Source organism: Drosophila elegans, unplaced genomic scaffold, assembly GCF_018152505.1.
Source record: "Drosophila elegans isolate 14027-0461.03 unplaced genomic scaffold, ASM1815250v1 contig_476, whole genome shotgun sequence".
In the NCBI taxonomy this organism is placed as follows: domain Eukaryota; kingdom Metazoa; phylum Arthropoda; class Insecta; order Diptera; family Drosophilidae; genus Drosophila; species Drosophila elegans.
Window position 1 is genome coordinate 23,194,072 of NW_024545863.1, and position 17,053 is coordinate 23,211,124.

The 17,053-nt window shown below is 39.1% G+C and overlaps 2 protein-coding genes across 2 annotated transcripts in view; one reads left to right on the forward strand and one right to left on the reverse strand.

Moving 5' to 3' along the window:
• Positions 1-12,315, reverse strand: part of LOC108136682 — a 41,379-nt gene extending 29,064 nt beyond the window's left edge. Inside the window, 6 exon segments of the mRNA XM_041709190.1 lie at positions 92-463; positions 524-649; positions 2,834-3,038; positions 4,737-5,666; positions 10,908-11,113; positions 12,073-12,315. Coding sequence (XP_041565124.1) covers positions 92-463; positions 524-649; positions 2,834-3,038; positions 4,737-4,846 — 813 coding nt within the window. The 5' untranslated portion in view covers positions 4,847-5,666; positions 10,908-11,113; positions 12,073-12,315.
• On the forward strand, positions 919-1,994 carry LOC108136763. Its single transcript, XM_017258122.2, has one exon. The coding sequence runs from the start codon at positions 1,155-1,157 to the stop codon at positions 1,437-1,439; it is 285 nt and encodes a 94-aa protein (XP_017113611.1). The 5' UTR covers positions 919-1,154; the 3' UTR covers positions 1,440-1,994.
• Positions 12,316-17,053: the final 4,738 nt, after the last annotated feature.

Genomic DNA, 17,053 nt, shown 5'->3' on the forward strand with positions numbered 1-17,053 from the left:
TCTGTCTTGGAAACTAGTAATTCCTAGGTCTAGTTGTTTCTGTGGCACCACCACTATAGTATCTTTAGCCTATAATTCCTAACATGCTTACCTGATAGCAACGCGGATCATCGTCGGGATATGCGCCACCCGATCTTGGTTGTTGCTGTTGCTGCATTCCGTATCCCTGCTGCGCCTGTTGCGGATTCATTGGCTGCATGCGGGATCGTTGCTGCTGCATCTGTTGCTGGTGGTGCTGCAGCTGCTGCTGCTGGCCAGGACTCATCATGGGGTCCATGCCGCTGTCGGTGGCCGAGAGCCGGCGGTTCGTGGGCTGCTCCTGTTGCGAGTACTGGCGCCTCAGCACACTGCCCGCCCGCTGCATCGGCAGATTCTCCTTCTCGGCGGCACTGCGAGTCCTTTCCAGCTTGGGCCGCTTGTCCGTAGTGTCGTGCGGATCCACGATAGGATGCTGTGAGATGTCCTGTTGGTTACAATAAGCCGTGATCTGCTGCCTTCGGCCAAAGCGGGCAGGTCTACTCACGCTGCTCCCATCCGGCTCGATGCGTCGGATGAAACCGTCTTGTTGGGCCGCCGTCTTGTTGATCCATTGGCCAGTCTTGGACAGCAGCTCCTGTTTCTTGCGACACAGTATGCACACCCAAATTACCTGCAATTTAAAAAGGAGAGTTAAATTGGAAAACATCATCTTTTTATTTATTTAGAGAAAGACCATATCAAGCTTTTACAAATTCAAATTATTACTACTTTTTTACGTCAGTCAATAAAATATAATATATGTAGATCCTACTATAGATCCTTGAAAAGCAATAAATACTGATCTTAAATGAGGATACATTCCTAAAATTTTATTTAAAAAAAATTCGCGTATCATTTTAAAAGATATCCAAATAATCTCATGTTTAGGGATTTACAGCACAATAAGCAACCTGACCAGCATTTAAGTTCCTGGGAGTATTGGTGTCACGCCCGCGAGTTGGCAACAATTTTCGGAAGGTTACAGCACCCACCCTTTCCTAGAAATGTCAAAAGATTGAAACCATTCTAGACTTTCCCAGTGCTTCAGTGACTGGGACACACATAGTTCCGGCAATCTACCGGAAATTTACACGTGCACTCCGCTAGCCTTTCAAATTTTGCAACCAGGCTCTGCCATGGACGAGTTCCTAAATCTGATTTTAGGCTCCATACTATTTGCCTTTGAAGGCGTTGACGGTGAGGATACCAGGCTGATTTATTACTTCAGCAGACCGTACGAGCTTCTGAGAGGGTGTATCTTTCTGACCACTTACGTGGAGCGCAGACGAAGAGAGTATTTCGCGGGGTTCAGCAACGTGAACTTGATGGCCCCGTTTCAGGACGATCAGCAGACGCAGTGTTACCGCTGGATCCACCTGTCGCTCATCTTCCGCGCCTCTAGATCAGCGACATTTCCCTGAAGAAGATGCCTGTATTCCGTGTCAAAGCCAAATTGAAATTCCATTTGGCATTTGTTCGCAGTCGTTTCATTTTTTTGTGCTCTGGTATTCACTTCTTAGCCCACATCTGGCCTTTTTGGGAATGTGAGTGTGTTTGTGTGTGTGACATTTTGGCAGAAGTTCAACGGAATAACGTTTGGCAGCACGGCCAGAAAATGATAAGCTTGTGCAGCAAAAAAAAAAGGGGGAAACAACCAAGGAAACGGTTCACTGAGTTAAATAAAAATTGAAAAAAGTGTAATTGAAATGCAATGCTGTGTGGAGGCGAAGGGATGAAAGAGTGGACTTACAAAAAGGGAATGCGAAGGGAACTTTCTCCAATGCCAGTAAAAGATAACCTGCTATCAAGGTTGCTCGTTAAGGTGCCCCAAAATAAATAGAATGGACTGAAAATAACTTGTCTTAAGCGACCATGTTTCTGATTGGTGAGGACTGGTATAAATTTAAATAGAAAAATAGGCTATTCAAGACATTAGCGACATTTACTCAACTTAATAAATAAATATATCTTAAGAGAATGAGCAACTTTGGTCTTAGCACTTGGGTTTGTTATTATTTGATTTTTTATTTCTGTGCGTTAATAGATATAGGGCTTTTTAAAGCTCTCCATATTCTAAAGTAACTCGATCAGCTTTAATTAATGAGCTAGCCCCTATTAAAAATAAAATCTTTTTCTATATAATGAGAATTTATTGTATAATATTGGTTTATCTCTTAGGCTAAGAACAATTGTGGAAGATATAAATCTTTTCCCCCATAGAAAAATATTATGTATCTTTAGGGCTAAGAAAGTTATTGGGTTATAAACTATATCGGGGATGGATTTTTGGCCCCCCATGGAGTTCCGTCATCTCATATCCTTGACCAGAGTCATTGCTTGAAACTAAAAATTATTTGTAAATTATGAGTGTGAGAGGAAAGATACTGGCGAGGAGGATGTCCTCCGCACCACCCACTCGCACTCGCCCATCGCCAATTATCCAGACTGCGATGGCGCTCAACAAGGCTACAATGGCATTTATTCATGCGCCCAATCCAACAACGCGACACTGGGGACAGTTGGCAACAAGCGACAAGTTGGCCTATGGCGTTGACGATGTGGCAATGGGGCGTATGAGTGATGGCTGCTTAGTCGAGCGGCAGACGGGTCGCCAGTAATGTTGGCACCAGCGTTGTCCTATTTGTCAATGAGCGGAAAATGAGCCCGACACCCCTTAAGGCAAAAAGAAAACCCCATTTTGCCGCTGTCACGCGCGTTTCGACGAGTGTGTAAGCCCGAAGGCAGGACACACTGTCACAAGGCGCGAGCCCAATGCAATGGATGGCAAAGGATACGGTGCCTTTGGCCAACTCACCTTGTTGCTGCGCAGCGTCACCTTACCGCCGCACCGGGCGCAGCAGCGAATGTTGCAGTAGTGGCAAATGTGGCCAACGCCGTCGGCGAACTTGGTCTTAAGGCATATGTGACAGGTGGCATCCAGCTCGACGCCAGCCTTCTTCTGCTGCTCGGAGCGCTGTCTGATTTGCATTTCCAGCGTTACCACCTCGTCCTGCTTGCGCCTGCAAAGGAGAGATAGAAAAAATGTCAGAAATAAATCGCATTTCGTTCTTTAAAGTCCCAAATCGCAATCATAAGAGATACTCCTTAAAATGAAGTGATAAACAAAATAAAACAAGAAAGAAAGAAAACTTCGGCAAGCCGAAGTTCATATACCCTTCCAGATATTGCAAGAATTTAACATTTTTGAAAACATTAAAATTATGATTTACTGCGTATATGTTTAAAAACATTGAAGCTATGATGATTAGCAGCTCAATTATTTGATAGTTATTTTATATATTTTTATTATTTCTATGGGAGCTATATGATATAGACGTCCGATTTTGATAAAATCTGAACCATAATTCTGAAATATTTATATGTCGAAGAACTGAACAAAAATTTAAAAAACAGAAAAGTTATAATTTTTTTCATTTATTTTTCCTATTGTTCCTATGGGAGCTATATGCTATAGTCGTTCGATTTTGATATAATTTAAACCGTAAATCGAAAATATTTAACCATTACTAAATGTCGAAGGACTAAACAAAAAATTAAAAAACAGCAAAGTTATAATTTTTTTCATTTATTTTTCCGATTGTTCCTATGGGAGCTATATGCTATAGTCGTCCGATTTCGATATAATTTAAACCGTTAATCGGAAATATTTAACCATTACTAAATGTCGAAGGACTAAGCAAAAAATTAAAAAACAGAAAAGTTATAATTTTTTTCATTTATTTTTCCGATTGTTCCTATGGGAGCTATATGCTATAGTCGTCCGATTTTGATGAAATTTAAACCGTAAATCGAAAATATTTAACCATTACTAAATGTCGAAGAACTAAACAAAAAATTAAAAAACAGCAAAGTTATAATTTTTTTCATTTATTTTTCCGATTGTTCCTATGGGAGCTATATGCTATAGTCGTCCGATCCGGCTCGTTCCGACTTATATACTACCTGCAATAGAAAGACAACTTTTGGGAAAGTTTCATGCAGATAGCTTTAAAACTGAGAGACTAGTTGTCATATAAACGGACGGACAGACGGACAGACGGACGGACAGACGGACATGGCTAGATCGACTCTACTAGTGATGCTGATCAAGAATATATATACTTTATAGGGTCGGAGATGTCTCCTTCACTGCGTTGCAAACTTCTGACTGAAATTATAATACCCTCTGCAAGGGTATAAAAATATTTAAAATATATATATAAATATCTGTTTAATAATGGAAAAGCCGGTCCTGTTTTTTTTTCTCGATTTTTTAAAACATTAGGTTTAACATTTTGTAGATTATAAACGGTAATAAACTTTTATAGTAACTATTTGGTTATTTGAATACAGATGATGCTGTTTAAACATTAAGCATTATGTAATGTTTTATACCTTTTGCTCTAATTCTTAAGGTTAACGTTAAAATGTTTCTGGTAGGCTGCATATAAGAATATCAAACATATTAAACACAAATTATTAATGCTTTTTGAAACGAAATTTTATTACATTTTATGTTCGGTGAGAACTGTTTTAATTATAGTTCAAAAAGCTATAGACTCCAGAAATTTAACCGTACAACCATAAAAAGTGTAAGTTAGTTTATGTAAAAGAGTTTTTTGAAGCACACCGAATTATTTAAATATTAAATATGGTCAAAAGAATGAATAATGAATTGTGTAAATACTTCTGACCACTCCTGTAGAGTTTTTACTCACCGCATGATCTCGTTCTGCTTCTCCTCCTCCTGCTTCTGTCGCATAAGGACATTCTCGATCTGCATCCGCTCGTGGGGCGTGAGGTGCGACAGGTCGGGCATTTCGTCCATGGCTTCGGTCTGGGTTGTCCTCTAGTGGAAATGTGGCTATGATCGAAGTTATTTGACTAGCACTAGCTGGTCTAATTAGTCGCAGAGTATTAAATATTTACAGAAATTGTTGGTTTACGTTTTCTGTTGGAGTTAAAGCTTTTCTTTGGGGATTCGATAAACTTTTCTCTCTTGCTTGGAACGCAGTTAAGCAATATTTATAAATACTTTATGTTTTTAAATATTTGTATTATTATAATTTGGATTAATAAACCATTCTGATAGAAAATCACAGAGCAAATTTCAAAATGTCTTATGGTTTGTTATTTGTAATGAACTTTTGTTAGATTTGTTTTGTAGACTTTTGGAAATTCGTTGAAAATTGTTCACATTGCACTTGTCGTCCTGTGTGTCCGTGTGTTAAATTTGTTTTATGTGCTCCGTATGGTTGTGATTGTGTTGCGGTCTGCTCCTGTGTGTTTTGGTGTGTTTGTGTGCGTGCCCTCTGACCCCTTTCCACTGGCGACTTTCTTATTGTGCTCTGGTTTGTGTGTTGTTTCCTTCCTCTTTGTTTAGACTTTTGTATTTCTTTGGCTGAATGCAAATTTGAGTGGAAAATTCGTTTCTGGCTTTTGTTTCATTTTTCCACCGCTCTATATCGTTGCCGGGCCTTTGCTGTTGTTTCTAATTGCTGTTGCTGTTGGTGTTGCTGCAGCCTTTGCCGAGTAAGTTGCGTCCTTTGTTGCTGTTGCTGCCGATGTTGATGATGTTGCGGTGCCATTTTTGCGTTGAGATCGTCCACTCGGTTTAAAGGGAGTGTATAGCATCCAGTTGTTTAGCACTGCAAACAAGATAAAGGAGAAATGGAATCCAAAATGTCTGCTTACACTAAATTTAAATAATGTAAATCCTATATTTCTAAAAAACTCGAAATATCTTAATATTAACCGATTAACTTGCCACTAAATACAGTTCACATTTAATTAAATCTCGTTGCAATGCGAAATTTAACAAACAAACTAAAAGAAAGCCAGTAGGAAATGAGATTTTTAACGAGATGAGCAGTGCGGGCAAAGCAGGCTCAAGGGGTGGTCCCCAAGAGGAAGGGGAGGTGCCAGGGGTGGTCAGTATCTGGCCGCAATGCAAACATATGTAACTGTATTTATGGCCATCAACGTGCCAGGGCAAACAACCAGCCGCAAAACCGGGCAAGCCCCTTTGGTGAGATGGAGAGGGTCGAAGGACGAGGAACGAAAGTCGAGGGGGAAGGCAAAAGGGGCCACGGGGCACTGCGGTTGACACGGTGACGCACGGACAAAATGCGAAAATATAAACGAGGCCATGTACAAACACACTTAAAATAATACTAAAAAAATTTTTTTAAATGTTCATTGTAATGTTTCTCCAAAATCAATAATGTTACGATCCAAACTAAAATATGATCACTGTCCATAAATTTTTAACACATTTGTGTTTCTTCGTAAATATGTTGAAACTTTACAAACTTTTTTTTTGAAAATGATTACTGAATCCGGGAAAAAAGAATTATATTTTAGTTAATACTTTTGTGATGATATTTATATATATTTACATATTTCATTTAACAGGACATTTAACCAATGTATTTATTTTCCTCAGTGGCCACGCAAACACGCAGGCATAAGAGGAGATTGCCTGGCCCGACGGAAGAACACAGGGTAGACTCGGATATTTATATAGACAAGCCCGTTAGAAGACTGCAGAGTGCAACCGGAAGCAGGCACTTCAATTGCTGGGGGGCAAAAGATGCTTTCATGCGCCTCATTTCCTTCGGTTGAAAGGCCTACGAAATTAGCATTCAATAGGCCAGGAAGCAATCCAAGTCATCGTGATTAAATGCCCGGCTGATAGGCAACTTAGAAAGGATATTGACCTTTAATCCTATTTGAAAGTAGATGCAGTAGAAGCATATTGCAACTGGAGCGGCTTTGATTGCATGAATATTGCAGCAGTAGCAGCAGGTCGGAGATGTCCAACCCAAGTGGGCATTGGTTATGACCCTCGGACCACTGTGAACAACTTTCAATTCCTAAAACAAATAACATCCCAAGGCTTCATGTACTGGTTGCGCTCAGTTTTAATCAAATTAAGTAAAGAAAACATTAAAACCCATGTCAAATCATCAACTACATGAAATATTTGATTTCTCTCATTAATGGGTATTTATAGCTTATTTATGGCGCATCCTTAGGGCATGGAAACACAAATTCGCAGCTTTGCAGAAAAGAAAAAAATACTTGTTCAACTCCCTTTAAAATCTTTTAGCAAACAATTTATGAGTTATGTTGTAATTGCTATTGAATAAGGTCACTATATTCTTGGCATATATAATTGTAGCTCAATTATTACAATTCTCTATTAATTCAAAGACGTTTCAAAATGAGTCATATAAAACTCAGAAACACAACGACAATGGTTGAAAAAGGGTAAAATTGACAATTCAATACAAGCCTTCTGTCATCTATAATCTGATTAATTGAGTATTTAAATGAAATATATTGAATGAATTCTAATCCCTTTGAAAATGACTCAAAGCGTAGATATATATATAAATCCAAAATTGCGTCGAAATTTACTCTGCATTAAGCTCAATTTTTAAAATATTCTGGAGTTGCAGTAGGTCCCTTTTTTTGGCCGTGCAGCTGCAACCCCCTCTTGGCCTATAACTTATGTAGTTCAAGCGAGATAAAATCCAGTTTCCATGGTGTTTATGGGCCTGCTTTATGCTGCCATTCAGAAAGGTCCTCCGGCGATGGCGATGGCGTGTATCTTGTATCTTGTGTATGGTGTATGGTGTCTTGTGTTTCAGCGGAGCCTCATGAATTGATAATGCAGCAGATGCAGCATGTCCTGCAACAACAGCGCCAACGTGACATGCAAAATTGATGGCTGCGTTGAGGCGGGCTGTGGGGCTTAAGTGGCTGCTTTATGGGGACATCGGAGCAGGACATCGCGGGAGCTTTGGACACGGGACCTGCTTTCAGCATGCAGGACCAATTTGAATGCCCGAAATCAATCTTGCGACTCTTCAATCAATTGATTAAGATAAGTTTGATTTTCCTTTTGCTTTACTTCGCCGAAAGTTCCCGCAAATAAAGCTACGAAAACACACAAATCAGCATATCAAATGAGAGGGGGAAAAAAGTGGGAGAAAGTGGACGAGAGAGCGAGCGGTTAACAAATTCACCACGAACTCCTCTCAATGCGCGCGCTTGCGAGGGCGCTAACAAGTTAACTGCTGAGAGTGAGTGAAAATCCCACGAATATCCCCTTGTTAATTTCCCAGCCACCTGCTTCGTAGTAGATAGAAATTTTATGCGCTGACCGCGCGAACTCAGCACCAACAACAACAATAGCAATTACTATGGCAACATTAAAAGCGCAGCAATAGAAAACCCCAAAGCAGGGCAGAGGGAAAACTTATCAGGCACAAGGATGAATTATAATAATAATGAAAAATGCAGGGGTGAGGCAGCGTTGGGTGAACATTCTGCATTCCTTGTCCACTGGCCAAGGTTATTTTACATTACGCATACGCCCTGCGGCCAACTTAAGGGAATGGCTCACCAGAACATGGGAGTGCACAGGCAATGGCACTGGCACAAATGTGAAAGTTCACTGCCAGCAAGTGCAACTGCCCCTGCCCAGCTGATAATTGACACTTTCAATTAGCTACTGCAATCAGAAACAGAAGCGGCAACAACAATGTGCCCAGCGGCAAGGGAACCTCATCGGAAATGCATTTGAAAAGCCTGAGAAAGAGCACGGAGCAGTTAAAGTCGAAAGAAACACAAGAAAGCCATCACGCAAAAGGTCAAATTGCTACATAAAGACTAACCGCAATTAACTATTGGAAATATATGGTTAAATAATTTTAATTAGTTATTTTTAAGCCAAGAAGCACACCTTTGAGAAATCCGTTTCACATAAGGTGCGATTATATGGTGCGACAATAACTTTATAAACAATAAGATTTGTATGGTTTTTTTTATAAAAAAAAAAAGCATTTCATAGAATACTATGAATACATTAGATATATTAGAATAACATTATATTTCATTAAGTTTCAATCGGTAGAAAGTATTCTAACGAAAAATGTTCTTTTATAAAATAAGTTCGTAGAAAGATACATTATTCCACATAAATTGGATTTTTAAAGTTTTAACGGTGAATTGAAAGATGAACTGTTTTAATGTGGCAACAAAAAAAATGTTAAGCAAAAGCAATTAATTTGTTTTAAAAAGTTTTGTTTCCTTTTTCTGCAATAAATTTGCTTCAAATTGTATTGTCTAAGCCGTTAATTAAATATGATAAATAAATTGTTTACTCTTTCCGAAGCTCAAAAAGTTTTACATTTTGGGCCCGTTCTAAGAAAAATAAAGGAAACTCTATCTATGGCTGTTCGTGAATGCTTTCTTTCTAATTCCAATTACCTAATTCTCAGAATAGCCTTTCTCATTTCACTTTAAATTTGTACGTGTCTTGTAGTTTTGCACTCACTTTTATATACTTAAAGGGCAAAGTATCAACTGGTTGCTTGGTTAGCAACTGGGTCATTTATTTACTGACATCACCTGTCAACGGGGGGTTTTCTTATCGTGCCATATATTGTTTTCCCCGTGACGTCACGCTGCCCACGGAGATCGCTCGAAATTTATGCAGATAACTGAAGGAGCGTGCGTAATTTTCATGGCGTCAGCCATTTGAGCCGACGGGTGCAATGGACTTCGCTTCACATACAAGCACACCCTGAATAGAGCAATAAGGGAAAACGTGGCCAAGTTGCCGTTTGTTGTTGCAGCCAAAAACTATAAACGAGGCAATGACTTGGTGACTTTTTGCGGTGGCCTGCCAAATGGAACGTCTTAGGGCTTTCCCCGTCAGCCTGACTAATGACCGCTTTACTTTCGTGGCTGGCCGTTGATTCATGACTGTTTTGCCTAGTTCCAGGCATAGTCCATAATTGCACTTATTCATTCATAGTCGGTGCCCGGCCCAACAAAAGTCGTTGACTCGAGTGTGGTGGGCCATGCCAAAAAGGATATCTGTGCTCTTCCCGGAAACGGAAAGCTGGAACAATGCCAATGTCGGTTAGCTTGTTCAACTTTTTCAATTGCGCGCACAATTTCCATGCAATTAACGGCAAACAAATATGAGCGACAAAACAGTGGCAAAAACTTGTCAACTGGGTAGGGGGAATATAGCTAAAAGTTGGCCCAACAAGAGTCACTGAATATGTTTCGAGGAGGGAAGAAAAGAGGCAAAGGGGCGAGCAATGACATCGAAGCATAAAAAGCAATTTCATGCACCCATTGACCCCCACAAAAATGGGGGAAAAAGCACTGGGGGGAGAAGGGGGGCAGTGTCAATGGATAGTTGTTTCAATGATGTCCAACCAACCAACCAGCAGGGTGCTCTCACATGCGCGCCTACTTGTATCCACACAACAAAGACCCTTAATGTGCCTGGATGCCATTACTCATACGCCTCGTGTGCATTGTCAAACATTTATGACGTCCATTTTGGTTCACTTGGCGAGTGTAGATTTAAGTGTGGGAGCTTGTGTCGTCATTACCGTTATTTGTCTATAAGGCAATAGGCCTATCCCCAACCACTGATTCCCCGATTCGCTGTTGCCTAGTGACGTTCGCCATTTGCCAACTGAATTAACTGAAATGAAGAGTCGATTCAAAGTGGATGCCTGTTGCTGTTGCTACTAGTTTACCTTTTAATTAAATTTAACGCCCATCGATGGCACCGAGCATCGACCACCCACACACTCGTTTAACTATTCATTGTAGCCAGTAAACAGAGCAGTGACAGGCACAGAAGAGAAGACAATTGGAGACAAGAGCGAATAGGGGCAAAATTGCTCTATATGTTGTGACAATTTTCTGGCCATTGTTCGTCATTGTTTGGAATAACTTTGGATATTGTTGATTTATGATTTTTGATTTCGAAATATATAGAGGCTAGCTAATCTGTGCACGGTTTAAATTACCTTACCACAACATTAATTTCACCATTATTTGGTTGAACTTACAGGCATTATTTCTCTATCAAGTTGTTGTGTAAACGGCGTTGTCTGTTCATTCGTTGTTTTTTTAAATGGTTAATCTTAGATTTTTAATTTCTTTGGTTTCATTTTCAGTTGGTATTATCAATAAGAAAAGAGTTTTGTTCTTCAGTTATTTTGTTTTGCTATTTACAAGGCTTTCGTGGATTTTCAGTTAATAAGCTTGAAAACTGCTTGATAGAAAGATATTTGTTATGGCTTTTTATAAGTTATATGTATTTCTCGGTAATCACTAAATCGGCTCTCGTAAATTGTTGTTTCTCTAGCGAGCTTCGCTTATCGTCTAAGTGTAAAACTGAAGTTGAGTTGTAATTATGTTGCATGCTGCCTCTATTGTTGTAAAACACACACACGCCACTTTGGAAATAAGAGAGAAAAAGAGGAGAGAGAGCGAGTGAGCGATGGCACTGCAGCTGACAGGAAATACTGGGATGTTATTTTGACAATACTGGTTTTCCACTAAACGTAGGCCAAAGGCCATCTTGGGTTAGCCAAGTTAATCATACGCACTGGAGTACTTAACAAAATATTTAGTTTGATTTTGTTGATTTTTTTTTTTAAACTTTTAGAACTAATTGGGAATTTACATTAACTTAAGTTTTTTATAATTATGTTAACAGATTTATTTATTGTTGACTGCGGGTGGTGAACTCTCTCTTTAGCTACCTCTCTCACTCGACTTTTCATCCGCACTAATAGTAATTCCTTGTTTAACTGAATTAAATTAATGAATTCACGTCCCTTTCAAAGGGAATTGTTTTAAATAGTTACAAAATTCTTTGCCAGTCATTTCCTTAATGAAATTTTCCTTTGGCCCAAAGATAAAAGACAGCAGTTAACTACAGCTCTAAATGTGTGTGTGTGGCTTTATTTTTCTGCATATTTAATGCGTTCATCCGCACCGAGTTCTGGACAAAAGGACGACGACGAGATCACGGCCAACACAACAAAGGAGCGCAGAGGCGAGAAGTCGAGGAGCAAAAAGAGCGGAGAGAGGAGAGTTTTGGGTGGGATTGCGTGGCGTTGTGTGTACAGAAAAAAGCAAGCTGCTCACGAACGACGAAAGAAAAAAATACACGAAGCAATCTTTTTTTTTTAGGGAAATCCAATGAAAAATTCATCATTTTCTTACATTTTTATACACTTTTTTGTAGCTGATTTGTGGTTGTGGTCATTAGCTTAAATCACAATTGGTTTGCACTTAGAATTTATGTAGATTTGTGTGTGTATAACATAGGCAAATATACATATATGTATATATACGACTACATCTATATCTATGTGTGCAACATTCCATATGCGCAAATTAATTTTCCGTTCAGTGAATTCATTTTCGTTTTTGTTTTGTTTTGTTGGTTTTTGTTTAATTGTTGTTTGCTGGCGCTTAAAGCCTGATGTTGCTGTTGTGTTGTAGTTGCTGTTTGCTGCACCAACAACAACTACATGGAGTGCGACGACAACAACAACGACAACGACGACGGATGCGACGACGGCAACGACATCACGACGGCACGACAACGACTGAAAAGTGAACCCGCAGCTGGAGCCGAAAAAGCTGGCTAGCTGGCGAGCTGGCTGGCTGGCTGGCGATATATAGCCCACGATTTGGCCCACCTACATCAGGAATTCGCTTCGATTGTCGTCAGCAGTTCAGGAATTTCTCTCTCGCTATCCCCATATCTCTCTCAGGGACTCTAGCTCACTCTCTATCCCTCTCCGTTTCTCTGAAACGTGGTGAATTGACCAGGGAGTTGTTAACCAGGCAATTGGGAGCACATTTTTCTCTCAGTGTTATGAGTGGCTTTTCATATTTCATGTGCAATTTTAACACCTACTACAAACTAACTGCTCTAATAAATGTTAGCGTCTGTGTGTGTGTGCCTCAGTGTGTTCGCCCGCCTCCAACTCCCCGTATATATCCGCCCCTCGGGCATTACAAGCTCATAAAGTTGTTTTGGGCAAACATTAAGCAACAACCTCGTGTTGCATATTCATAAAATTCAACTCTTCAAGCAGGGTGGTGTGTGTGTGTTTATGGAAATGAGTTGTGTGGATTCCACCCCTCTGCTGTTTCCCAAAAAAAAACAATTTTTCAATGCATTTTGCTAGGGGTGAACGGTTGGAGAAGGTATAGCAAAATTGGAACGAATCTCTTTTTATTGCATACTTCGGGGAACAGAAATTGACGGGTGAAACTTATATCGTATAATTGAAACGATTTGGAGCCTCAATGGGCCTTAAAAATGCAATTAACTCTCGGCAGTGTGGATTTCTTGAACTTTACACGGTTTTTAAATAAAATATATTTCGAAGCCAAATAAGCCAATTACTATTTGCTATTTAATAAGTTACACTTTGTAATTTCAAACTTATTTTAAGATAATGTTCGACCAAATATCTTAACAAGATCTTATCACATCACGAACTTGTCAAAAATATCCAGCACACAACAAAGCTTTGTTTACTTCTGTTGCATATATCGCAATTGGCTTGAATTGTCGTTGCTGCTCTCGCTTTTATCTGCCAGCTTATCGCAGCCATCATAAGATTTGGCATAAATTGTCAGAACCACTCCATTCCAGCCCATTTTTAGCCCCAGAGCATTTCCTTTTTGTTGGTTGCCTTCAACATAGAAACGAAAATCACGAAGAAAAATATACATTACCAATATACCATAGAATTGTTCGAATGAATATGGAAAATAACCCGCTGGTTGCTTGTAGAAAAATCTAACATTTTTATAAAAGCAACATTTTGTATTAACATTAAAAACTATAATAGCAAAAAGCTGATTAAATGTGTACTTATGTTGTTGGTTGGTAAATTTAAAGTAAAACAATTAAGTCTGTCTAGGCATTACATTTATTGCTATACCATTGAACTAATTTGTTTGCTTTTTTTTGAGGGGACAAGAACGTTTAAAAATGTGATTAAAATTGCCCAAGATATTTCTCTCTGTATTACAACTGAAAACAATGAGATAAACGCGTTTCTGGCTGTCGAAATTCTTAGTCCATTGCTGATAGCCTGCTCACGTGCAGTGTCTTCGGCTCCATAACACACGCTCACTCGCACACTCGCCGGCACACACACACTGCGGGCACGAGGGGGAGCATTTGGGTTTTTGGCGGAGATGAGAGCACAGCCCGTGGGCGGAGGGAGTGGCAGGCGGAGTCTGGGAGAGCCAGGAGCTATATGGCCACCAGCATTTTTCGATGTGGCTTCTTACATTGTAAGTGTGCTTATGTGTGTGTCTGGACGGCTGACGTCATTGAGCTTTTTATTGATTTTCAGTTTAACCAAAAAAAAAAAGAAAAGAAAAGGAATTTGGGAAGGAGAAATACTTGTGCTAGGACGACGGGCAGGAAGGCCAACAGATGTCATCCAAGAAGCTATGAAAGACAAAATTAAAGAGAGAGATTGCAAAAAGATGTTTCAGGGGGTCTAAAATGTAGTTTTTTTAAGAAGGTTTAACGAGACTGATTTTATTGGTAAATAATATAAAAAATGTCGCCGCAATTGGCAAACACGACGCTTACAAACTTATTATTTGGTGGTTTAATTTGTTGTTTGCATTTAGCTGAACTGCTGCTTATAGGCTGCTTTTATGGGAGTACACATAGTTAGAGCCCGATGTAATGGGATTTTTCTATTGTTTTTTAGCAAACAATCTTTTTTGCTGATTTTGTTATTTTTGTTGCCTTGTCAAAGCTGTCGGTAATTAGTACTATTAGTTCGATTATACAGCTTATCGAAGAATGTATATATGTAAATTAAGGAAATTATTACTACCTCGCTAAGAATAAGATGAGGTAATTATTTATAAAAATCTTATCTAATTAAATATGGAAAATGGTTTAAAATTTGCATATAATTACAAATGAAACATGCCTATTTATTTCATTATTAACCAAGTTTTACATAACTCTTAATTTCCTTATTTTGGAACTGAATAGGGCACGAAGCCAGGGTGGAACATAATAAAGTTATTCCCCAGACTGAACAAAATCCATTAGAAAATTATTAAATTCATTTCATAAACAATTTATTTATTATTTTTTGTGAAATATATTAAATGGTTTATTATTTAAGGTTTAATTTGTTGGCTTGTTGAGATAAATTAAACAAACACTTGTGTTTAAAGTCATAAATAAAATACATTTATTTTATTTTTAATTATCTACATAAAATATGTTAAATGCAACACGTTTTTCCTAAAATATAAATGCTTAACATGTAAATATAGGCGACCAGAGAGTATGGACGCTGAATTCGACTCCAAAAATTCCACTAGAAAATGTCAATTTTTGAAGTAACAGATTGATTCCTCGGTTTTGGCCTATCTTTTCCTTGCAGAATTGCCGAAAAAGTTGAAAAGCCGCTGTTAGAAAAGAAAGCGACATCTGTTGGCGCATTTAGTAAGTTGTTAATTCGCTTTAATCGGTAAATTCAAAAACGGATATTATACCCAAGACAACAACCATTTGCATCTCTTCGCTTAGCCGATGTCTCAACCATTTTATAAGTATGAGTTTTCCATATTCCAAACAACTGCGCAGCATAAATAAACTTTCTTTCTCTGAGTTTTTCTCGGTCTCATTCGTGAAATGTCAAAGTGACATGTCCGTTACGCTGACAAAAGAAAAGCTGTGTGTACGAGAAGAGCGAAAAACAAACAGATAATGATAAAGCCACCCCCAAAAAGCCGCCCCTTACAGTAACGCACGGACCCCCCAATCATCGAACAACCCCCGAAAAAGTATGGAAAAGTATGAGGAAAAATACCTGAATGAGATTATGGTGGAACTTGAAAGAAATGCAAGTGCCGAGAAATATTGGATATTCCTTTTTGGGGGGCTTTTTTTAATGCAACACCCATAACCAGCCCTTAGCAGCAAATGCATGTGTGGGCGCTCTCTGAATTTCTCTCTCCCTCTCTGTCTTTCTCTCTTGGATGCTTTTTGGCTCTGCGCGCAGCAATCTCAACGAGATGGGGCGAAAATCTCTAATAAAGATGCCCGATGATGAAAAATTCATGGCCTGCCATCGCTGGCTCCTGAGTAAACGAAAACACTTCGACTCAGCCACACGCAGCGAACACAGGCCAGAGATACAGTGAAAGACCCCAAATAAAAGCCAAACTGAGACACATTCGAATTGTGAAACAAATAAATCGCTGCATACCGCAGGGCGCAGCCAGTTAATTCCGAAACCAATTCGAGAAATCCATCGAACGCGAGTGCCACTGAAAATTCATAGTTTCGAATGCCCAGCCAGTGATTGTATAATTTCCATTGCTTTGCTATTTTTACGGGTGTGGGGGCTCAACGGCAGCGGCCAAAGAGATATATATCCCAGGATATACGGATTAATGAATCTCCGCCTGAGATAATCAGCGTAAATTCCTCCCATCAAATTTTGGCATTAAAACTTAATTGCCTTAAATAAATAATTTCAAGTGCGATTTGTTGTTGTTTGTGTGCCTACGGTTTTTTTGGTGAAAGCGAATGCGGGCCCAAAGCGGAATCGGAAAAAGTTACTGAAACGGCCAAAAAAAAAAGGAATACATAGAGAACTTGCCGCTGCCGTTGCCGCCCGTAAAAGCAAAGAGAAAGGGGTGGAGAAGGAGCTGGGAAAAAGAGAACGGAAGGGAGAAAGCGCGGAGGAGGTCGTGGAGTTGGAAGAAGGAGGCTCAAGGAGAGTAAGGGAGAGCAGCCATTACTGCGAAAGAGAAGCAAGCAGGAAGAGAAAGTCCAAGAGAAACCTACGAAATTTTGTGGAATCCAATCACAGTGGATGGAAAATTTATAAACAAAACTTAATGTCCACAACGAACTCTAAAAGGAAGAAATGTTATGCCATAACACATAACAAAATATACTAAATTATGTAACTTTAATAAAAAAGAAAGAAACAAATCAAAACATATCTTTCACTAATCTCTGGTGATTAATTAAAAATAATTAAAAAGTCCAGCAATTTCCAAAAAAAAAAAGAATATTAATATACTAATTAAAAAATAAGTGCGATAACCATACATATCATGCAAATCAGCTCAAAAGGCATAACAAAATTATATAAATCCATAAATCCAAAGGCATAAACCACAAATG